The 24,992-nt window shown below is 35.0% G+C and overlaps 1 protein-coding gene across 2 annotated transcripts in view; it reads left to right on the top strand.

The window, feature by feature from the left end:
- Window positions 1-23,772, top strand: part of aebp2 (AE binding protein 2) — an 82,430-nt gene extending 58,658 nt beyond the window's left edge. For both annotated transcript variants that reach the window (XM_048155745.1, XM_048155746.1), the window contains exon 8: window positions 23,658-23,772. In XM_048155745.1, coding sequence (XP_048011702.1) covers window positions 23,658-23,757 — 100 coding nt within the window. In that variant the 3' untranslated portion in view covers window positions 23,758-23,772. The remainder of the gene's footprint in view (window positions 1-23,657) is intronic.
- The last annotated feature ends 1,220 nt before the right edge of the window (window positions 23,773-24,992 follow it).

Genomic DNA, 24,992 nt, shown 5'->3' with positions numbered 1-24,992 from the left:
CTTCCCTTTTTTGATCTGTAACTTTTTATGGCTCTCAGGTGGAGGTTTTGTTGGTCTCTCAAGATTACAAAGAACCCCCCCCCCCCCCCCACCACCACCACCACCACTTCCTGTTCAGGCTGAGTTTGATTTACATCTGCACATGGCGTAACATTACAGTTACTGTGCTCTCCAAGGACACAATTGTACACTTCATCACCACGTCTGGCAGCAGCACAGAGAACTAACCCTGTTTGAACTGCCTGTTTACTACATTTAGCACAATCAGTCCTGGCTAATTCAGCTCTCTGCCTGCGTCACTGCGAACCCTCTAATGGTGTGAAGCGCTACTGTATGTGTGCGCAGCGCAGTCGACATGCGTTTATCTGTCTCGTCAGTTCATTCTTTCTCATTTAGTCCTCTATACCTCTCTTTTACACACTTCCCTTATGCATCATCATCATCTCTCTCTCTCTCTCTCTCTCTCTCTCTCTCTGTGTGTGTGTGTGTGTGTGTCTCACCTTCTCCTCTCAAAATGATTTAAGGTTAATGTTGCACAGTAATGAGTGATGTAAAGCACAAGAGACAGACTGTAAACGGTGAATCTCATCAAACCTGTTAAATGTAAAGGTCATATTTCATTTAGCCTTTAAATATAATTTTTGTATAAAAAAAATCCATAAAAATGAAATAATAAAAATGTCATATATATATATATATATATATATATATATATATATATATATATATATGAAATTATGATTTAATTTCTTTTTGCAATAATTTTGCTATGATAAATATGATAGAATATGATAATTATGATAATATACTGTATTACATTCATGAAAAGCATGTCTGAAAGTATTAATTTTTGCAGTGTCATTTTAGTATTATGTATTATTATAGTATTTTAATATTCTGAATTTGCTTTTATTTGTGCTTTTCAGTTTTTGATTTAATTTTAAATTAAATTTTTAGTAATTTTTTGTGCTTTTGTCATTTGTAATTTTAAAATATGTGTATTAAGTTTTTATTTTATTTTTTCAGTTTTAGTACACTTATTTATTTCAGTTAGTTGACAAAGCAACATATCAATTTCAACTTTGTCATATTTATATTTTATTTCATCTTAACGACAATAATTTTTAAGAGCTTTAGTTTTAGTTAACAATAACAACACTGATTATTTAAAAAAAACTCAAGTTAAATATCTGTTTATTATAATTGCATTTTTTATATATATATATAGGTATATATATACAGGTTTTGTTTTTTGCATAATTTGCTAGTGGTCCAAAAATAGTCTCCATTTTCTTTATGCAAATGATATTATCTTGTTTATTTCCTTTGATTTTAGGTGAAATATGACCTTTAACCAACAAACACCCACTGTGTACCATCAGTCATGGTATTACTTCAAAGTGTGCATCTTATAAATGTGGTATTTCAAGGCTCAAATGTTGAAATACTGTAGGAATATTCAGTGGTGGGGCGAAATGGGGACAGGCCTGTCACTAACGGTAAGATCCGCTCCAGCGTCGGGTCGTCGGGAACATGCTCCCTTTCAATACGCATGAGCGTCAGAGTGAGGCGTTTAGTGCTGTGTGTCTGTCTGGCGGTGGAACGGGGCCCTGGGGAAGAGCTGACCTCACACGAGCTGCTGAGCGACGCTTTTCACTTCTGCTCAGCGACACGGCTTCACGTCTGTGCCGTATCCGTCCGGCTGGCTGGAAGATTTAGGGTTTCTGAAAGTTACAAGCTCCAAGGATGTTCCTGTTTTTGATATTTTATGACCCTATTGTAAACATCCGTCAGTGATATGATGGCTTCTGGCTGATTGGATCTACATGCGCAGACTTTTGTCTGGACTACTGAATGTCTCCGGCTGAAGCTGTCAGATGTGAGAGCATCTGCGCAGACGAGGGTCAGCGACGAGAGGGCCTTGAAATAGAAATATGATACGTGTATTAACAAATATGGCTTGTGGCCCCAAATGACCAGTCATGGTACAGTGATGTTTAATCACACTAGAGTACAGTTTGTGTTAAATAACACAATTTCTCACATCTCACGTCATTTAATATTTTGTTGGTTATGTCTCAGATCTGTCAGTGTTTCACCATTTTAACAAATTTGATAATTAGTTTTATTGTACTGTTTCAGAAGTTCAGAAGAATCTTTTACAAAATTTTTCAAATCTTGTTGGAATATTATATTATATTATATTATATTATATTATTTACATTTATTTTTATTTCCAGTTATCAATTTAGCTTAAGTTTTAATAATTTTATGTATGTTTTTTTTTTTTTTTTTTTTTTTTTTTTTTCAACATTCCTGTTTAGGTTAATTCAACTTCAGATATTTCTAACTCAAACAATTTTTAATAGTTTTATTTAATAACACCAACACATTATATTATATTATATTATATTATATTATATTATATTATATTATATTATATTATATTATATTATATTATATTATATTATATTATATTATATTAATTATATTAATTATATTATATTATATTATAGTATTTAATTTTTTTATTCTAATTTTTTTTACTATTATTTTTATATTTCCAGTTATAAATTTAGTTTAATAATTTTGTTTTTTTCTAATATCTAATATTTATATTTTATTTAGCTTCATTTCAATTAACAATTTTTAATAGTATTATTTAACAATACCAACACATACACACAACACTTTATTATATTATATTATATTATATTATATTATATTATATTATATTATATTATATTATATTATTTACTTTTATTTCCAGTTATCAATTTAGCTTAAGTTTTAATAATTTTGTGGGTTTTTTTTTTTTGTTTGTTTTTTTTTTTTTTAGTTCAACATTTCTGTTTAGGTCAAATTTTATTTTATTTTATTTTTAGTTTAATTATTTTAGCAATTCAATTTCAGATATTTCTAATTCAAACAATTTTGAATAGTTTTATTTAACAATACCAACACTTATATTATATTATATTATATTATATTATATTATATTATATTATATTATATTATATTATATTATATTATATTATATTATATTATATTATTCTAATTCAAACAATTTTTAATACTTGTATTATATTATATTATATTATATTATATTATATTATAAAAATGTTTTCTAATGTTTCTATTAGTCGGTTAATGTTTGAAGCTTTTTTTAAGAAATATAAATTTAATAAACCAAAAACTTTTTCTGTTTAGCTTTTTATGTGGGCAGTTAATTAATTTATAATTTTTATTTATTCATGTATTTATTATTCATTCAGGGAAAAAAGTTGCATGAAAAAGCCTGAAAAATTAGGTTTCAACATTTAGCCAAAAGTGAAATCCCACCTTATTGATGAACAGTTCAAGCACTGATCAAAACAAATCTGTCATAAAGCTATTCCTGCATAACAATACCACTGCCTAGTGAGATCATATCTTTTTCCTGTACTAATTTCCATTGCTTTTGATCCAGTTACGTCCTCCTTTTTTGCATTCGGTCACACTTTGGATTTGGACCACAGCAACAGTTATTGTTCCCAGAGCGATTCAAGAATGGACTCGCGCTAATTGGCCCTATCAATCAGGTGAGGGCCCATTTATCAGTCAGCGCCATACTGAACAGATTAAAGCGCGGCAAGAGCCTTCAAATTTATTATTTCATTAATTAGCCTCTAAATCATCAGCCTATCATTTGGTTGTCAGAAGCGTTTAAGTTGAACAGAACTCCTCGCAGTGATGGCAGGCAAATACCCTCGGCTAATTGTCTCGTGATCATCGCGGGCCTGCGAAGGCACGTATTCACTAAGCTGTGAATTACAGCAGGCTAAAGACCACTGATGACGTCGGTTTAGGGCTGTTGATTTTAGAGTGGCCCGGCAGTGCTGATGATTTTTATGAGGCTGTGTTATAGTACCACATGGTCCTGCTTGTGCTACACGAGACGGTTGGCTCGTGGGAACGGCAGCGCGCTCAGCCTGGGCTACAAGTTTATTGCTGTCATTTATGTGAACTGTATTGTTTGATTGATAAGCTCACCCACAACTTCCCTCTTTAGTGTTTCTCTATTGCATTCCAGCCCTTTCTCTAGCCTGAAGGCATTTTTGCACATTACAGGAAAGTTTAAACCTACAATGATTTTTCACGTTGCTGAGAGAATCAGCCGGTGCAGTAGCGATTAGAGGCTTCATGCCCATTCAAACCAACAATTGTTGAGCCAAATGAATTTTGAATGGAGCTTCTAAAATACAAAAATTATTTACATTTGATACGATCACACTTGCACGTTCAGTGCGGCACGTCATCAGCTGCTAAATTCAAATCTGCGTTCTCGCTTTGGTTGGCGCTGACCCAGAACCTTTCAGAAGATGTGGATGAATTTTCATGTTTTTATTCCGACAACTCTGAATCTGAATCCACCCGTTATAGATCATCTAGGGCTTTCACGATATCAGATTATTCACATCATGGTTATCGTGGCCAAAAGGATTCACAGTAATTTAGCGTCAAAATTCAGTTTGTGAGAATAACAGCATATTTTACTCCAAAAATGCATTATAGCATCAGTCGAGTGATTGAAATAACTTTCTTCTGTGAACTGATGAAATTATACTATTTGATAAAGGGTATGTCGATTAGCATTGCATTATAAATATACATTATCCTTACAAAAATAACCACGATGGCTTGAAGAACACAGATAAACCATATACTGTCATAATGGTGTGTTTATTCTCTTCATGCTTAATCAGTTATATGTTTCTATTTGCATAGATCTGCATCAGGGATTTCCTGGAACGTCAAAAGTTTATTACTCCTATGAGTCTAACTTGTGGACTTTCTGCGTGAGGGTGCCCTCCGGTGTCGAGTATGAATGTAACAAATTACAATACAATAAAAATATTCCTCTCTCAAGATATTTGAAGTAGATAAGCAATATGTTTTTATCCCAATAAGCACACTTTTGGACTAAAAGAATCAAGGTATGTAAATATAACAAAACACAGAAGGGCATCAGCAGTTAACAGGTTGATGTAACATTTCCCGTTTCAGGACTAGCAAAATAATTGCAGCTTACTCTATGTATAGTTGCGAAATCCGCAGGATGATGGACCCGGAAGTGGGTGAACAGGTTGCTGGTTTTGCCCTCTTACTGGGGGCTGGGGTGGCAAATGTAACTTTGCTTTCCATTTATTACTTTAAAGCACACTTTAAGTACTTTGATACCACAGCAAAAACTACTAGCCTAAGTTTAACTGTTGCGTATTCAGGTACAGATATGTAATAATTAGGCCTAAATGTAAAATAACATTATAGTGTTCACTGTATAAATTAAATATAGTTTGTGTTCTGTTGTTTGATTATCATTAATGGCACAGACAGCAGCAGGTATTTATAGGTTGCTGTCACTTTAAGACCGAATTCACGGATCCAATATAATGATACACATCTGACTTCTTTCTTAACACTTTATGTTCACTTAAGACAACCAATTGTATTTACGACAATACTTGCAGAGACTGGTATTTTGACATCATTGTGTATGTGTCCATTCAAGTGCATGGAAATGCGAAAGAGGAATCAATATGCTGTTTGAGCACGAGTACAGAAATGATGGTGAAATTTAGCAATTAATACGCGAAACACCTGTGTGCCGAACCATGGGGCCTGCACAGAAAGCCGCCTCTCAGACAGCACACGAGTACCAAATTAACTCTCTGGAGTCCGTTAACGCGCCGGCGCGTTTTGCAGGATTTTTTTCACATTGCAGCAAAACAGACTTAAAATACTCCGTCATTTCTTGTCATAGAGACACAAGTAATATATCAATTGAAACTATAGAATATCTTCTTTTATTTGTGTACACTCAGAGTAAAAACACAATGTTGTGCTTTTTGTAAAATAAAGAAAATCTGATAGTTCTCAGAAAATGAACTGTAACTTATGAATACTAATGACAAAAAAAATGACACTTATGTCTAAAGAAACGTTGAAATGTCAGGTTTTAAATCGTGCAAGTCAAATCGAAAACAAACATTCTGTGTTTATGTAATCTGTATGAAAAGAGAGCCATGTCAGAAGTCTGTGATTCAGCTCATTACTCCACTAATGCGGCCACGCCCACGGAGCCAGCGCTATTCAGATGCAAATTCAGATACTTGTATGCATTGTCTCAATCGTGTATTTATTGTCCTGAAAAGTGTTTATCTGGGTGTTGGTTACATGGTTAGCGATCTCTAGAAGACATGCCGTTAGTTCCTTGTTCCTTTTCTTCTTTATATGAATTTGTGGCCTGAAGGTGTACATAGCGCCCTCCGGCTGCAAGTATGAATTGAAAACACAGTATCCAGCACTCATAGTGATGACTATAAATATTGAATAAATATTACTCCTCTGTATAGAAAATTGACATAAACATATAAGAATCCATCAATATTTCTCCAAATGTGCATGCTTTTAAGCTAAAAGCCTATATGAAATGCCATAGAGGTAACATAATTGTTCAGACACTTTGCATCACAGAAATACATGATATTTTAAAGAATATAATAGAATAACATTATTTTAAATTGAGCTGAGACATGATTACTGAGGGTTTTTTCACACCCTACCTGACTGAAAGGCCTCATTAATATGCAAGTCATTTCAGGTCATTATTATGCGATTCTTTTGTCTTCTCAGGTGTAAATGACCCATTATTCATGATGATTCACGCCTCCACGCATACTGTGTTTCTTGACAAAAAGTTTCTTACAAAAACTAAATCAATATATTGTTTTATATGAAGGAGTAGGCAGCATAATTTTTACATAATTCTGAAGCAAAAACTAGTCTACAACCTCCAATACCCAGAAGTCTTGTCAATACAGATTTAATATACTTTTTTTGGCCTTATTTCAGTGACTTAAGTTTTTTGTTTTTTCAATAACCACGCATAAATTCCTTCAAAAACAAAAACATGTACATACATGTTCCTCACATATTATGGTAGCCTAGTTTGTGCTGAATACAGTGTAATGACACTTGTGTCATTAATATGTTTATGAACAACTGAAAAAAGCACAAATGTCAGGGCATGTCAAAACTTCTCCAGGCCCCAAATCAGCCTCAGACTCCAGAGGGTTAAGTTCTCTTTAGCGTCTTCTTGAGCAAATACACACAAAATGATGTCACCTGATGATGAGTATCCATTTAAATGTAAATAAACAGTTAAGAAAATATCAGATGTGTGTCAATATAACGGATCCTTGCATTAAGTCTTAAAGTGACAGCAGCCTCATATACCTTTCGTTTACTATGTTAATAATGTTAAACAAACAACAAAAGAAAAAGAGAGAATCGCTCACTGCTCTTAACTAAATAACTTCTGTAGCTTTATTAGATATGTGTATAGTTTTCACAAGCACTGTAAAGTGCTGTTTATTTAATTTATATTCGTTCTCTTGTATTTATTTGTGCTATTACTTGAAATTTATTTTTGTTTCTTTGTTTATTCGTTCTTCCAAGCCCCCTGAGGATGAAACCGCCTCTGGTTTAAGTACATTTACTTGTACATGTACACATACAGATATTTGAGAATGGGAATATCAGATATTTCATGATATAATTAACAAGTCATTTTCACACTGAAATTTCACAAATGATTACAAAGTAACACATTGAATAAAATGTGAAAATTTCAGGTAGACTGAAATGGTAACTATTTTCTTGTAAAATTTATTTTATTTTTATTTATTTTTACAATGTGCTCTTGTGTTTTGAGAAATATCTAACACCAAAAAGCTTTACCTGGAAGGTTGTTTCTTGGAAGTTTATGAACATATTTTGTTGGATTGTCATCGCTGAATTTCCATTAAAACGGTTAATAAATAGCTGGATTGAGCTTAACAAATGTGTTTACGGTCTTGTAAAGGCTTGTAAAGTTGAGCAATTGGGAGGTAAAGATAGGACACTTCTCTACAGCATCTACTGATGGTTCATAAACACTTTTTAAAACTGGTTAGCTGTTAAATGCTGGAGAGGTCACATATATTATGTCTACGAACAAACTCTGAGCAGAGATCAACAGCTAGCCGGGGACTGTGTTGAGACGGATCCAACCCTAAATCACAGGCATATTAAACAGACTCATTCCCTGTTGGGTAAACGAATCCGTGGAAAGCAGCTCATTTCCAATAAACTGCTGTAAACGATTCACTCGTTGAACTTTCCTTGAAAGATGTAGAAGCAAACGTCGCATTAGCGGCCCACCTGCAGCTTCTAGATTTGCAGTTGTTAGCACAGGTAGTGCATAAATAATGAAAACTTCTCAAGCTAATGTGCTTGTTTTGCTCAAACAGCTAGTAGGTCCAGTCCAGACCTGTTCCTTTGTTGATCATAAATGTCTATGAGACTGATGGCCGCATTCTTCCGTCTTGTTCCTTGGTGGGTTACGGATGTCCTGTGTAAGATGCATTAGGGCAAGACGCTATTATTTCTTGGCAAGTTGCAAACATCACACCAGTGAAATTATATGGACTGTCCTGTGTAATAATGAGAGAAACTTATTTATATGTTAGCAAAATGATGCAGACCCGAGATGAAAGCAAGATCCGAGCTGTGTGTATTCGGAGTGATTCCAGAGCAAAGGTCTCAACATCAAAAGCTGCTCTGTTTTTCATGAGGACAGGAGATGCTCTGGCAGATCCAATTTATGATTACAGGGTCAATGAAGTGACACTCGTGTGTTATATATATGTATATATATTGGCGTGTAATGGTACATGTATTCGTCCCAAACGGTACGGATGTCACGATTTGGTTCATGCAGTCAGATGACGAATACAGTCAGTCACAGGCGATCCACACTCCAATCCAGAAGAGGGCGTGCGTGGCAATACAACGCTGTTTGCTAACAGGAAAAAGCAAAAAGCCAACTAGAATGCATCTTTCTGTGCTCAACTGTGCGAAATGGAGTGTGGTGTTTACTGCTTAGTGCTTAATACACTATAGGAGGCTGTACCGTACTAACTAGGGGACTAAATGCTGCTAGATGGAACAAACTGATTTGCACTAGAATTGTGGATTTGTTCCTTTTTCCAATAACACATTAGTTTAGGGTCCAGTTCTCACTATTAACTCCCTCGGGTCGGCGGTCACGCCGGCGTGATCACCGCGTTTTTTTTTCTAACCAGTGTGAAAGAGACTCAAAATACTCCGTCAATGTTGCACATACAATTAAGAGTTATACACCATTTTAATCTGTGGAATATCTTCTTTTATTTGTGTACACTCAGAGTAAAAACAAAATGTTGTGCTTTTTGTAAAATAAAGAAAACTAACATGATGCGTGATCTCTCGTCTCCCTCTGAACGAAGTCCAATCTGATAGTTCTCAGAAAATGAACTGTAACTTATGAATACTAATGACAAAAAAATGACACATATGTCTAAAGAAACGTTGAAATGTCAGGTTTTAAATCGTGCAAGTCAAATCGAAAACAAACATTCTGTGTTTATGTAATCTGAATGAAAAGAAAGCCATGTCAGAAGTCCTTGATTCAGCTCATTATACACTAATGCGGCCACGCCCACGGAGCCAGCGCTATTCAGAGGCAAATTCAGTCAATACATGCATACATCATCTCAATCGTGTATTTATTGTCTTGAAAAGTGTTTTGAATAGCCATAGTTAGCGATCTCTGGCCTCTGTTAGTTCGGTTATTTTCTGGATTGCCTATTCCTCTTTAGCATTGGCATTTGTGGACTAAAAGTGCACAGAGCGCCCTCCGGCTGCATGTATGAATTGAAAACAGTATCCAGCGTTCATAGTGATAACAATAAATATTGAATAAATATTATCAATTATTGTCAATTATCAATATTTCTCCAAATGTGCATGCTTTATGCTAAAAGCCTATATGAAATGCCATAGAGGTAACATAACTGTTCAGACACTTTGTATCATAGAAATGCATTATATTTTAATAATAGAATACCATTATTTTAAATTGTAATAATATTTCAGAGTATTGCTTTTTTTTCTGTATGTTTGATTTACATTATGATGAGCTGAGACATGATCAACAGAGGGTTTTTTCACAGCCTACCTGACTGAAAGAGCTCATTATTTATGCAGGTCATTAGAGCTCTTTATGTGATTCTTTTGTCTTGTCAGATGAGAATCACCCATTATTCATGATTATTCATATATAAAACTACATACGGGAGTCAGTTGGTACTACTATAATAATACTGAAGGTTAAATTTACTTATTTATATACAAACACTTAAATTACACTCAATTATGTTTTTTTATAATAAATAAAGTTTAGACTTACATAATCATATTTCTACTCTAATTCGATTTTTTTAAAATATAAACATCTAAATCGTGGCTGTCATAATTGATTTATTCAAATGTGCATTATCAGAATGCTGCTCTCTAGAGTTCATTTTTCTAGCTGACTAATGAGTTTATGGACACTGAATGTTTTTCTGAGGTAAATGTGACATTGTTTACAAGCTGTTTTATTTTATTGACGTCTTTCCGAGGTTGAAACACTGATTGAGCGATTACACGAGACATGATACGGATTTCGCTAAGTTGTACTGTATCTTTTAACACACCTTCAGATGTTTATTCATGTTTATTTCACGCTGTAACTGGTATTAAAGCGGAGGAGAGTATGTTCACATGCTTCTCTTTAACTGAGGCGCTAAAGCGATGTCATTTGAAATCTGAGACTTTGCTTCATATCAAAAGTAACAAAGCACAAAGATTATTGCGATTTATTGGATGGGAGGCACTACATGATCTGTTCATTCATCAACTGAAAACATACTAGACTAATCGATTCTTGGGATTTAAGAATCAATATCAGTTCATAAAAATGAGAATCGATTAAAATCGAGAAATTTATATTTTTTACCCACTACTACTATTCTGCTATTCTACATCCCTTAATCCTATGCCAAATACTTAAACTTAAAGGATTAGTTTACTTCAGAATTGAAATTCCCTGATAATTTACTCACCCCCATGTCATCCAAGATGTTCATGTCTTTCTTTCTTCAGTCAAAAAGAAATTAAGGTTTTTGAGGAAAACATTCCAGGATTTTTCTCCATATAGTGGACTTCAATGGGCACCAACAGGTTGAAGATCAAAATGTCAGTTTCAGTGCAGCTTCAAAGAGCTCTACATGATCCAAGACGAGGAATAAGAGTCTTATCTAGAGAAACCATCTGTCATTTTCTAAAAAAATTAAAATAATATGCATTTGCTCGTCTTGCACTGCTCTGTGATGCGGCACGCATTATGTAATCACGTTGGAAAGGTCACGCGTGACGTAGGCGGAAGTACTGGTCCAGTGTCTACAAAGTGAACGTGCTAAGACCAAGTCAAATGACAATGTCAGATGATTTTGAAGTTGGAGGAGAAAATGAAATGGACTTTTTCGCCCTACCGCAGTACTTCCGCCTACGTCATGCGTGACCTTTCCAACGTGATTACGTAATGCGTGGCGCATCACAGAGCAGTGCAAGACGAAAAATGACAGATCGTTTCTCTAGATAAGACTCTTATTTCCTCGTCTGGGATCATGTAGAGCTCTTTGAAGCTGCACTGAAACTGACATTTGGATCTTCAACCTGTTGGTGCCCATTGAAGTCCACTATATGGAGAAAAATCCTGGAATGTTTTCCTCAAAAACCTTAATTTCTTTTTGACTGTAGAAAGAAAGACATGAACATCTTGGATGACATGGGGGATGAGTAAATTATCAGGAAATTTTAATTCTGAAGCGAACTGATCCTTTAACAACTACTTGCTGTTAATAAGCAGTAATTAGGGCAAAAGTCATAGTTAATAGTGAGAACTGAACCCTAAACTAAAGTGTGACAATTTTTCCTATTGTACCGAAATCATATCGAACCGTATATATTAAATATGTATATTAAAATGATTAAATGGTTGTTACACCACTTCACATTCTTATTTTGATAGTCATTAAATCAAAAGTTTTGTTTTAAATAGTATAAATGTATACTTTTCTAATCATCATTGTTCGTCACTGACCCTGTACAGTGAAGGCAGGTTTTGTTCACCTGTAAAGCACCTCACCCTTTTACTGACCTTACCAGAGAGAAAAACAAAAAAAAACCTTTGTTTGAGGTCTTTAATAAATTGACAGAGGTGGGGTTTATCCATCCTGAAGGGCTTTTCCATGAAGCTTTATAGTCATTTCATTTTGCGAAAAGCCCATCTGACCTCATTGTTTGTTGTCAGTAATAGTCTGCATGTTTAATGTACTGTTTTATTTGTTTGCACTGCAATAAACTATCTAAGCCCTCTAGATTTAAGTAAAAATAAATACAACAAAAACAAATACTAGTACATATTTCATCAGAAATGGAAAGGAAATACATCAACAGTCCTGACCCCATACGGCTAATCCATTGAGACAAAGAGGAGATTAGCATGGACGCTAATCAGAGTCTCAGATTCACAATAACGTCTATGAAACTGAATGTACTTATCGCTAAACGATAGCAGTCACTTTTCTAGCCGCTCGAGCCCCGGAGGGAGGATTGTGTTTCATATGCAGAGCCTGATGTTTCTTTTTAAATGGCGCATCTGTAATGAGCCAACAACACCAATTTAGGATCTCTGTTGTGTTATTTACCTGTAATGGAGCACAGGTTACACGAGCAATGATATCATCTGCCCTGAGTACACGCTTATTGGACGAAATAGGCAAATTTTCTCCTGTGGTTGATGATAAGCACCAGAGGCAGCGATCAGAAGGACATTAGCTCAACTGCAGCCTTGTGTTCAAAGGCGAGCGGCCTGCCAAATCCACGGTCTCGTTCTCCACGGCCAACTCTCTGACATATGAGGTGAGCGACTAAAACAGGTTGACCTCTCATGACCTTCTGTGAGATCAGCCTATTTTTTAGATTCATGTGTGTGAAACTATAGTTTGCTCTGGTCGATCTCTTACTGGTCCATGTTGCATCTTTATTTCTAAAACCTTTTAGTATTTATATAGTATTGTAGTTTTTATTTATATTTTGAATTATATTTTAAAGGGGTGGTTCAATGTTTTTTTTCTAGGCTTGACTGTGTTTTTGGGGTCTTAATGCTTCGTGTTTTTGAAAACGCTGTATTTTTCATATATTTTAGCTTTATTCTACACCTCTGTTTCCACTGTCATATGAACGGCTCGTTTGACTTCCTGCTTCTATGAAGCCACTCCCTCTGAAATACGCAATGTGCTCAGATTGGTTAGTGGGCCCAGTGTAATCCAGAGCCATCGTGATTCACTGAAGCGTCCGGAAATGCCACGCCCCTTACCATTTGTTACCGGTTAAGTGGGCTTCAGTTATATTGTATGCTCAATTTGATTATATTGCTATATCAAATTGAGCCCGAATCAGACCCAGATGAACAGCAATCGCAGCTTTTAAAGGATGTTTAAGAATGGTATTTCATTTAGTATTTGTGTCAAAGTGTTTAGATGCTGTCACTGCTGTTTGTTAGCTTTCAATATACAGTTTTATCCTGATTAAAGCTTTACTGTAGCCGAATACATGACTGAGTAGTCGCATTTTTGTAAAGGTAGTGTTTAATTTATGGCATGAACAACTCTTTGTCTATGAACAAAGACGTTTGTTGGAGAAGTATGCGCTATAATACAGCTAACTGGCTAGTGAAGCAAAAACGAGTTGCTCTTTGTATATGTCCTTGATGCAACCAAAAAACAGCAACAGAACTATACGTTTAAAAGACATGTACAAACAATAAAACGTACTTACAGTTTGGGGCCAATAAACAGCAGCTTCTGCTTTTAAAGTGGGAACTGCTCCATCTTTCAGTAAAAGCCTAGCTTTGTGCAAATCCAGCATTGAACTTGTGTAGAATCTGGAAGCTGTCTTCAGCATCGCATCCAGTGTAGAAAATATTAAAGATTACAATGGGTTCTGTTAACTTTTGACACGCCGCGCCGCTGGCGTCCGGTGCACACAACTCTTCCGCTTTCATTATGCTGCATGACACGGCCTCGCCCACTTTGTTGCGTGTTCCCGGGGGCGTGTTTTGCAGGGTTTATGATGTCACCAACCCGGGAAGAAGCTCGTTGTACACTGTAAAAAAAAATCCCAGTAAAATTTCCGGTAAAAAACCGGCAGCTGTGGTTGCCAGAACTTTACCGTAAAAAATACAGTAGCAACGTAAAAAAAAATCTGTTAAATTTACGGTAAAATAACGTATTTCATTAACTGATATAATATTAATTTACCAACCAAATGATATGATACTAATATCTGTTTTGTACCTTTATAATACACTGACAGTCACCAAACACAGTGGTGATGAGAGTCACATGATGAATCAAAGTTCATCACAAGCAGCTTTTGCACAAGCCGAGAAGGACAACACTAACATATAGAAGGTGCACACAGTGTCATTCACACACACACACACACACTAAACACCATCATGGTAACATGCATGAAATTTTAAAAATGCAATAAACATTAATTTAACAACATTAGATGTAACATAAAACCCTAATGTACATAACTGATTAGAAAAAAATGAGAAAAACTAAGAAGAAACAGAGTTATTTCAACGAAAATATATCAAATGTGAAGTGTCACGCAGGGAATTGTGGGAATGTCAATTTACGGTTTTTCACTGTAAATTTTACAATGAATTGTTATTTTTCACTTCCAAAAACTGTGAATTTAACGGTATTTTACCGTAAAATTACATTAAATGTACCGTTAGATCTATTACAGTTATTCACCGTATATAGTACGGAAACTTTCTGTAAACCAATTGACAGTTTTTCACCGCAGCATTTTTAGTCTTTTAATGTTAAAATCACGGTAATTTTTTACAGTGTAGTCCAAACCGGTTGTTTTTGTAGGCAATAAACTGCCATAACTTTAAAAGACAATATCTCCGTTTGTAACTTTGCAGATACTGTTTATGCTCAAGCAGCAACATTACACACTAACTAAAGTTAGAAAAGTGAAATCGCATTGAACCACCTCTTTAAGTTTTACTTTTTATATATATATATATATATATACACACACACAACACACACAAAAACAAAAATAGAAATAATTATATATAATATATATAACATATTTTAAATATATTATTTCTATTTTATTTGTTTATATTTTATCAAATGATTGTTATACCACTTGTAAAGCACTTTGAAACAATGTTATTTTAGTATTATTTATATACTGTATAGTTTAATATTAGTAATTTTTGTGCTTTTTCATTTTTATTTTTATTAGGTTTTTAAAAATATTTCAGTTACACTTTATTTTAAGGTGATGTAATTACATTGTACTCAAGTAAGTACTGAGTATTATTGATTAACTAAATGTACTTACTATAGTTACGGTTAGTGTTTGTGTTTGGGGTTAGTTACTTGTAATCATGCATAATTTACTGTTATTACTTTAGTAAGTATATGAAGTAACATGTAACTGTGTTACCTTAAAATATAGTTTTACCAATATTTTTATTTAGCCTTATCTTATTTTAGTTTTCATAATTTTTGTAGTTCAACATAAAGCAGCGTTTCTAATTTTCATTTATTTTTTCATATTCATATTTCATTTCATTTCAGCTTTATTCAGACAATAACAATTGGAAACAGTTTTGAAAGGTGTGGTCCCACTTTATATTAAGTGTCTTTACAATGTACTAACAATTTTATTAATAAAAAAAAAAACCCTGCATATTGTAACTATTTTCTGTAATTACATCTATAGCCGCGTTTCCACCAAAATTACCTGGAACAATTTGTCCCAGGAACTTTTTTCCCCCAGACCTATTGCTCGCTGTGTTTCCATAGCAGTCTAAAGTACCGTGAAGATAGTCCGGTGACGTAGGACTGCGCGCGACTTTCCATTTCCCGCTGGATTTTGTTCTCTGCATATAAGCTTAATAAAGCCAGAACCTCGTCGTCAGTCCATCGGTCATATTTTTAAAACTCCATTGTTGATTCGAATAGCAAACCACTCTTACTGCACACACTGCAACAGACTTTTAAAAAACGATGGTTGAAATAAAATGCTGCGTGGAGTCAACCAATCAGCATGTTCAGCACCCAGGTCCCACCCCTGAAAGTTCTGGAACTTTGTAAAAGTACTACCTCGTGAGCAGGGACTTTCTGAGGGGGAATTTTTTATCCGGAACTTCATTTAGACCCTGGTTCCTGCGGTTGAAACACCCCAAAGTTCCTAGTTCCTCAGGAAAGTTCCTGCTTAAAATTACACTGATGGTCTTCCCTTAACCCTTAACCAACCCTTAAACCTACCCATACCACCAAACCTAACCTAACCCGTATCTGCCTCAACAGTGCTTGTCATTACAACATGAACACAATAAGTACACTGTAGTTAAAGACACCTAATATAACATGTAACCAAAGTAGTCAAATATTTAAAGCTTTGTTTATGCTATGCTGTGTTTCTGAAATGCATCTTAAAGGGTTAGTTCACCCAAAAATGAAATTGCTGTCATTAATGACTCACCCTCATGCCGTTCCAAACCCGTAAGACCTTTGTTCATCTTCGAAACACAAATTAAGATATTTGTGATTAAACGACTGTGACTAACACCCTGTCCAAACCAGATGCATGCTAAAATCTATCTTTTCCATGTTAATCAGAGTTGATTTATCATTTGAATATCATTTTGTCTTCTCAGCTTTGTAGCTGAAAGTAACCATGGATAATTCGCCTCAGATCGTGAAAATAAATAAATGGGCACAAAGACATTCAAACTGTCAACTCATTGTGAACAAACAAGTGTATTATATGACAAAATGTATTCAGTCACTCAGGATGTACTTTAAATAATGTTTTAAATTGTGTAATATTTATGAATTTGATCATGAACTCGTCCATTTCCCTCTCGCTCTTCTGATTGGCTGTGGGTTTTGATTGATTTTGTTGTGTCTTATAGTTGATATGGACAGACAAACTGCATGCCGCTGAAATCGTATCGCATCGCTTTTGGTTAGGACGCGGTGTAAACGACTAATCAAATTTTGGTAGACTAAGCCCCTACTTTCCGACTAACGGTTAGTCGACTATTACTAGAAATTTCTTGGTCTGCAAATGGTGTAGAAACAATTTTCGCAGGGAGGCCATTGTTACAGGAATGAAACTGGCCGGTGCATGGGGGACTGATAAAAACATTGCGATTTCCACAAGTGCGCTCCAGTTTTGCCGGTCAGTGATTGGGTGAGGTTGAGACTAGTCTGGACTGGTTATTTGCTCGTATGCAGAATGGGCTCTTTGGTCTTTCCTGACTGTATTTGTTCCTCATGTCCAAACATCTGTTGGGTTGGTCGTGTAGAAACGAAGCAAACACATACAGAGGGTGAGATTCAGCCCAAGCAAAACAGTCTGGATCGGGTTCTGCCCAAATACACAGTTTACGGTCTCATATGTGAAAGCTCCAGTACCATGAGCACAGGCATCCCAGAGCAATAAACGCGATTCCCACAAACCATCACACCTGGTTATAAGCTCTTGGTCGCTTATTTTAAAAAGCCCTTTATCGTTGGATTCCTGAAGGGTTAGTAGCCCCACACTTATCAGGGTTCTGACGCAAGTGCCAGCACTTCTGGAGGAAGGATTGAGGTGCTGTTTGGGTGGAGAAAGAGGAATAACACATTTCGCTTGGATTTCCTGGTGGTGCAGATTAGATTGGGGGAAGAGATTGGGATGTCTGGAGTGAGCAAGAGGTTGGCCGGTGCTCAAGGGACGCCACATCACATGTTCAAAAAAGAAAAAAATGACTAAGTGAAGTGGGCCAAGTGCTGCAAGAAAGATTTGCGACAGGAAATGAGCGAGATCTTAGGAAGTCATTTAGCGGTTCCAGAACCTCAGCACAAGCAATTACACCAGCTCTGATAGTCGAATCTCTTTACTGAAAGCTTTGTGGAGGATATGCTGGGTTTTTATGTCTTCTGTAGAAAATGAGTAGCGTTTGTCCATGCAAACATGCTGAGATGATGCTATAAGGGGTTGGTCGAGTGCCTGCGATACAGTTGTTCTGAGTGGTTGCTAGGGTGTTGCTAGTCAAAATAGCCCACTTTGAAGCATTTTTTGAATTTGTATTTTACTTTTTATTGTGTCTTTTCAGTTTTATCATTGTTAGTTTTACACTCTAAAAAATAATGTGTCAACAGTTTGCATCATTTTTTTTGAGTTATGACAACTATGTGAATTTACGTTCAACCAACAAGCTACATTGAGTTAGAGGAACTTAATAATTTGGAGCATAAACACAATTTTTGGAGTTGATTACTCAAAAAGAAAAAAAGTTGTTCCAACTACCAGAGTTGTAGCCCTGAAACCAATTAATCTTATCTATTTCAAATCAACAGCTATCGTAGCACATGCTAACATAACTTATTTAACATGTATATTTAATGAACAAGTAAGATATTACTGTAACGGTGCTAGCAGGAATGCAGACGAAGGCAGAAGATATAAAGGTTACAAACGTCAAACGTTTAATTATAATCCATATCAAACAGACAGACAGGCAGTGTAAACACATTGGTATTATGGTGACCAGACGAGGAGTGCAGGATAAGGAACAACTTAGTTACCCTCATTTGAGTTTAGTACTTAACCAAACACAGCTTGAAACATATGAACCAATAATGACGGTGACTCAGCAGACAGATGAGTGACGGGAATCTGAACAAAGACACGTGACAAATGAAAACAAACTGAACGTCCATAAAACAGAAACTAACAGAACATAATGCTGACAATTACTTGTGCAGTCATAGTGTCAATAGTTTACCTTCGTGTATCTACTCTTCAGCACAATGATAACCACAACATCTTCCAACATTTCAGAAAACAGCATTAAACACTAACAGGTCTTTCCCTTCACTAAAAACAAATAAATTAACATTTATTCTCCTTATCCAGTCCTATGCAAAGCATGCTGAGAACTAGAAATCCACTGCATAATTTCTATCAAGACCAATTAAGTTACTACAACCTAATTAAAAAAGCAAATTAATGCAGAATTTTGAGTTTAAATTACAGACAATATTAGGTTTATGTAATGATCAGCATTATTATGTCAGCAGAACTCTACAAATGAATGTTTGCAACTTAAAAGGTTTAATTAAAACAATAAATTAGATTTTTTTTTTAACTTGCAACCTGATTTATTTAAGTTGTGGTAACAGGTCTCCTGAATTACTATATATATATATATATATATTAGCGCTGTCAAAGTTAATGAGCTCACTGATATTTAAAAATTCTTTTTTTTCTTCTTCTTTTTTTATAAATTTTTTCCTAATTCACTGGCATTTTCTTGTTCAAAAAAACATTTTAAAATTTTACAACCTACCATGTGTCAAAAACTAAAATTATTTTAATTAAGTTTTGGAAATGTTTGGAAAAATATATTTTAGTTTTGTTTATTTTTTTTTCAGATTTGTTTTTATTTATTTCAGTTTTCATTAGGCCTATTCAAAAACTAAAGTCTAGTTTAGTATGGAAAATGTATTTTAGTTTTGTTTTATTTTGTTATGAAACATTTTTTATTTCAGTTTTCATTAATCAAAAACTAAAATTGTATTTTAGTTTAGTTTGGAAAATGTTTGGAAAATGTATTGTATTTTAGTTTCATTTTTTTTTCTGAAACTTTTTCATTTTTATTTCAATTTTCAAATTAAAATTAATTATTTTATGTTAGTTTAGGAAATGTTTGAAAAATGTATTTTAGTTTGTTTTCTACGGAAGAGGATTAGGGCCAAGCAATAATAAAAAAAATAAAACCATCTCGAGATTAAAGTTGTTAAATTTCGAGAAAAAAGTCGAGATAAAATGTTGAGAATAAACTCATTAAATTACGAGAAAAAAACTCTTTAAATTTCGAGAAAAAAGTCAAGATAAAATGTTGAGAATGAAGTCATTAAATTACGAGAAAAAAGTTGTTAAATTACGAGAACAAATTCGTTAAATTATGAGAAAAATGTCGTTAAATTTCGAGAAAAAAGTCGAGATAAAATGTTGAGAATAAACTCGTTAAATTACAAGAAAAAACTCATTAAATTTCGAGAAAAAAGTCGAGATAAAATGTTGAGAATGAAGTCATTAAATTACGAGAAAAAAGTTGTTAAATTACGAGAACAAATTCGTTAAATTATGAGAAAAAAACTCGTAAAATTTCAAGAAAAAAGTCAAGATAAAATGTTGAGAATAAAGTCATTAAATTACAAGAAAAAAGTCGTTAAATTACGAGAACAAATTCGTTAAATTACGAATTTGTTCTCATAATTTAACGACTTTTTTCTCGTAATTTAATGACTTTATCCTCATAATTTAATGAGTTTATTCTCAACATTTTATCTCGACTTTTTTCTCGAAATTTAACAACTTTAATCTTGTGATGGTTTTATTTTTGTATTATTGCTTGGCCCTAATCCTCTTCAGTAGTTTTCTGTTTTGTCTTGAAGCTTTTAATTTTCTTTTAGTTTCTATTAACAAAAATAACTGCCTCTGATATTTTGGTGAGTTAGTGGTAATGTAATACTGAGCATTAGGGGTTCGTTTGAGCAATAGCAATGCTTATATCACCACCATTTGTATTGTGTTTGGGCGCTGGCAAAGCAAATTCATGGGTTAACTTTTTGGACAGATTATCAGGAACCAAGAGGACATAATAATTTAAGAAAATTTAGCCTTCATAATAAATCTATGACTCTCAGATGTATTTCTGTACTGTTCTCTGAAGAGATTGTTTTTTAATCTTTTGATTTATGCCTATTTCTTGGTCTTGAGGAAGTGTAATCTAGCAAATGAATGGGAGTTCAAACAAGTTTTAGATGTATGAATTTCCTGGAATTCTAACACTATCCAAAGGATGTGATGCAAACATCCAAATAATGTTTCATATCAAGTGTTCCAAGTTGTGGTCAGAATATTTGAGGTGATGGAGTTTGAGTGTGTGTTATTGACTCCAAAACTGAGTAAAACATCAGATTTGAGTCTTTAAAGACAACGTGAATATAAACACACACTGTCACAATAACACACAGAGAGAGAGAGCAAGAAAAAGAATTTCACCTTTTATTCTCCAGCACTCCTCTGTGGATTCTTGTTTAGAACAGGTGGCCAAATCCACTTCCTTATTAAAGCAGGAGAAAAGAACAGGAAACGGGGCATTTTCCACTCCAGCAGGACACAAACAAGCCCTGTGTCTTCTGGAAACAATTAGGAGGAGCACAGATGCAGCCAGGCATATGATAAAAGAGAAGTCTGGACTTTAGAAGTCGGTCCACCTCTTTCTCCCCTGAGAGTGTTAATACAGCAGAGGAGACCAGCGTCTGAGCAGACTGCTGATGCACTGACACTCTTAAAGGGGACCTGTTTTTTGGCAGTGTGTTGTGATTGATTAAGCACTTCCAGTGTGTTTGGGAAATGTCCCGCCCCTTACCATAACCGCCAGTCTCAACACACTACTAACTAACTCATCCAGGCCGTGACATGTTCGTTCCTGGAAGAAAACTCGAAACTATAATGGAGGTGTTTGAGGGAATTCAGAACTAATATGAACAGCACAAAAACTGCAAATGCATTTCTGTCGCTTTGGAATCACATTAAAATCAATGCTTCAGTCTGTACGGTCAGATTGAAAGTAGTTTAGGACATCATACAAAGTATGCAGTATTGTGTCTAAATGTGCCTTAATTCACTCATTTTCTCTCACTTCTGCTCTGTAAATTGTACATGCATTTGTTAAATATTGTTATACAGTGAACGAGTTCAGACAATGAGATGGATGATGGATCTGAGCGTCCTCCTTTCTGTCATGTACTCTTTCAGCATCATTATCACTGTAAACCATGTAGATACACTTGATATTAACCACACTATCTGAACAAACAGAAAGGATGTAATTACATGCTAAACGCCTGCTAGATGACAAGACAGGCAGAAATAACTAGATCCAAAATGTATCTAATCACAAAATCTTTTGTTCAGAAAACAATAAAGCCTTCTGTATTATATTTGATGCGCAAATGTTTAAGGCCTCTAAATTATCAACAAAAAGCCACTACACTCTAAAAAAAAAAAAATGCTGGGTTAAAAACAACCCAAGTTGGGTTGAAAATGGACAAACCCAGCGGTTGGGTTGAATGTTTGATCAACATGCTGGGTAGTTTTATTGAACTCAACTATTGTTTAAAAATTACTGTTTCGCTGGCTTAAAATGAACCCAAAATAGGTTGGAAATTAGCATTTATTAATATGTTTAATAAATGAACATTTATTAATAAGACTAATGAGTAATAATTAAACAATAAACATTTATTAAATTGCTTATTAATAAATGTTCGCCTTTTGATTATTAACGTTGCATCTGATTTTTAATTTCCAACCAATTTTGGGTTCATTTTAAGCAAGTCATGGTTAAAACAACCCAATTGCTTAATTGGTTCGTCCATTTTCAACCAAACTTGGGTTGTTTTTAAGTATTTTTTTAGAGTGTAAGCATTTAAATATTATCTCACCAAGACATATTATTGGCATACAGAGTGACGAATGATATTGCTATACTGTTATAAATATCTCATCGATTTGCATTACAAGCTATCAGAATTTCATCTTTCTGGACACATAAATATCAGCATCTGCAGCAAATTGCATATATTTGCTCAGTTTGGGCCTCTGAATAATATTGAGCTGCTTTTCCTCATATCATACTATATGAGCTCAACAAAAATCACATATGAAAACCTTTTATATATATATATATATATATTTAGTCTAAAGGTTCATTAGATTTAAAGTCAGCAAGTCTCCAGGCAGCCACATTAATGTTTTCTGCATATTGTGTTAGGTTTCACTCGTTATTGTCCATGTGAAGAATCCTACATCTCGGTGGATGTTTCTAAAACGTCCACATAATTTGTTTAGGACGTTTTTTTTTAGGTCGGTTTCTTCGTTAGTACGCATTAACTGAGAAATTATACCTGCACGAGTGAGGACAGGCGAGACAGTTACTTGGAAGCGGGGTCTCTTTGTGGGAGTTATTTTAGGACCCAGGCAAATTTTATCCTACAGTAATTGCGTTACGGGTATTGTCTTCTGAAGAAAGACTGAGAACAGTAAGTGAGTTTGAAAATCCGGGGTATTAAAATGTGCTCTCGGCATAGCGTTTCCATCCATCAGCCGGTAGGACACGCACAATCAGTTTTAGCGAGAAACTCCGTAACCTAATTACAGTGAGTCAGCTCATCGTGTCCCTGTGAAAACTCAGCGCTCATCAGCTGATGAAAGTCATATTTCAGCATTACGGCGTCGCACAACCTCACAACTATTCAAATGAATTTCTCTCAAGGCTTGTCTTGTGTTTGGGAGCGCCGCACCTATGATACAACATGTGCTTTCATAACTCTGTATGATCATCAAAGACGGTCGCTGACGCTTGTTTTGCGTCCTCAGAGGATGCGCCGCTCTTCCCCGCCGCTAATCAGAGCCCGGGCAGATTTTTAGCATACCATCCAGCTTTTGCACAAATAAAATATGTAAAAAGAAAGACGATTTATTATTCACATTTGTTCTGTTCTGTCACGGCTGAATCTTCAAAAGTGATGTCATTTCAGATGCGATCGGAGATGCAGCGATGACCGAACATCAGAAGCGTGTCTCGAAGGTCTCGGGGATATGACATTATCATGTCTCCCAGCAGGCAGGACCGACTGACTGACTCGGAGTTCAAACATTTCAGCCCCCAATGTAAGATTTCTGCTTCTCGTCGCTGTTACTCATCCTGACAGAACCGAGGCTGCTTTTCTCCCTCATATACCTGCATGAGCCTGTGATTGTGATGGCTGGATGGACTGATGAAAGTTCACGTGTGAAGATAGCTCTTTTAGACATGCTCATGACATATTTCACCCCCAAAATCAATTAACTGAGGCTTCATTTTTGAGAACAGCTTTATTTATTTATTCATTTGTTCATATTTTAAAGAGCATAATTTTTTTATATTATTTTCTTGATTGTTAAGCAATTACGCAAAACCACATTAAAGGTGCCATTGAACGTTTTTTTACAATGTAATATAAGTCTAAGGTGTCCCCTGAATGTGTCTGTGAAGTTTCAGCTCAAAATACCCCATTGATTTTTTTTTATTAATTTTTTTAACTGCCTATTTTGGGGCATCATTAACTATGCACCGATTCAGGCTGCGGCCCCTTTAAATCTCATTCTCCCTGCCCCTCTGAGCTGTCGACTATAATACAGTGCATTTACAAAGTTCACACAGCTAATATAACCCTCAAATGGATCTGTACAAGATGTTCGTCATGCATACTGCATGCATGCTTCGAATTATGTGAGTAAAGTATTTATTTGGATGTTTACATTTGATTCTGAATGAGTTTGAGAGTAGCTAGGCTGTACACACTGTTGGAGAGATTTATAAAGAATGAAGTTGTGTTTATGAATTATACAGACTGCAAGTGTTTAAAAATGAAAATAGCGACGGCTCTCTTGTCTCCGTGAATACAGTAATAAACGATGGTAACTTTAACCACATTTAACAGTACATTAGCAACATGCTAACGAAACATTTAGAAAGACAATTTACAAATATCACTAAAAATATCATGATATCATGGATCATGTCAGTTATTATTGCTCCATCTGCCATTTTTCACTATTGTTCTTGCTTGCTTACCTAGTCTGATGATTCAGCTGTGCACAGATCCAGACGTTAATACTGGCATGAATGCCTTGAACATGAGCTGGCATATGCTAATATTGGGGGCGTACATGTTAATGATCCCGACTGTTAGGTAACAGTCGGTGTTATGTTGAGATTCGCCTGTTCTTCAGAGGTCTTTTAAACAAATGAGATTTACATAAGAAGGAGGAAACAATGGAGTTTGAGACTCACTGTATGTCATTTCCATGTACTGAACTCTTGTTATTCA

Source organism: Megalobrama amblycephala, linkage group LG14 (genome assembly GCF_018812025.1).
Source record: "Megalobrama amblycephala isolate DHTTF-2021 linkage group LG14, ASM1881202v1, whole genome shotgun sequence".
In the NCBI taxonomy this organism is placed as follows: domain Eukaryota; kingdom Metazoa; phylum Chordata; class Actinopteri; order Cypriniformes; family Xenocyprididae; genus Megalobrama; species Megalobrama amblycephala.
This window is presented reverse-complemented; position numbering and strand designations above follow the sequence as displayed.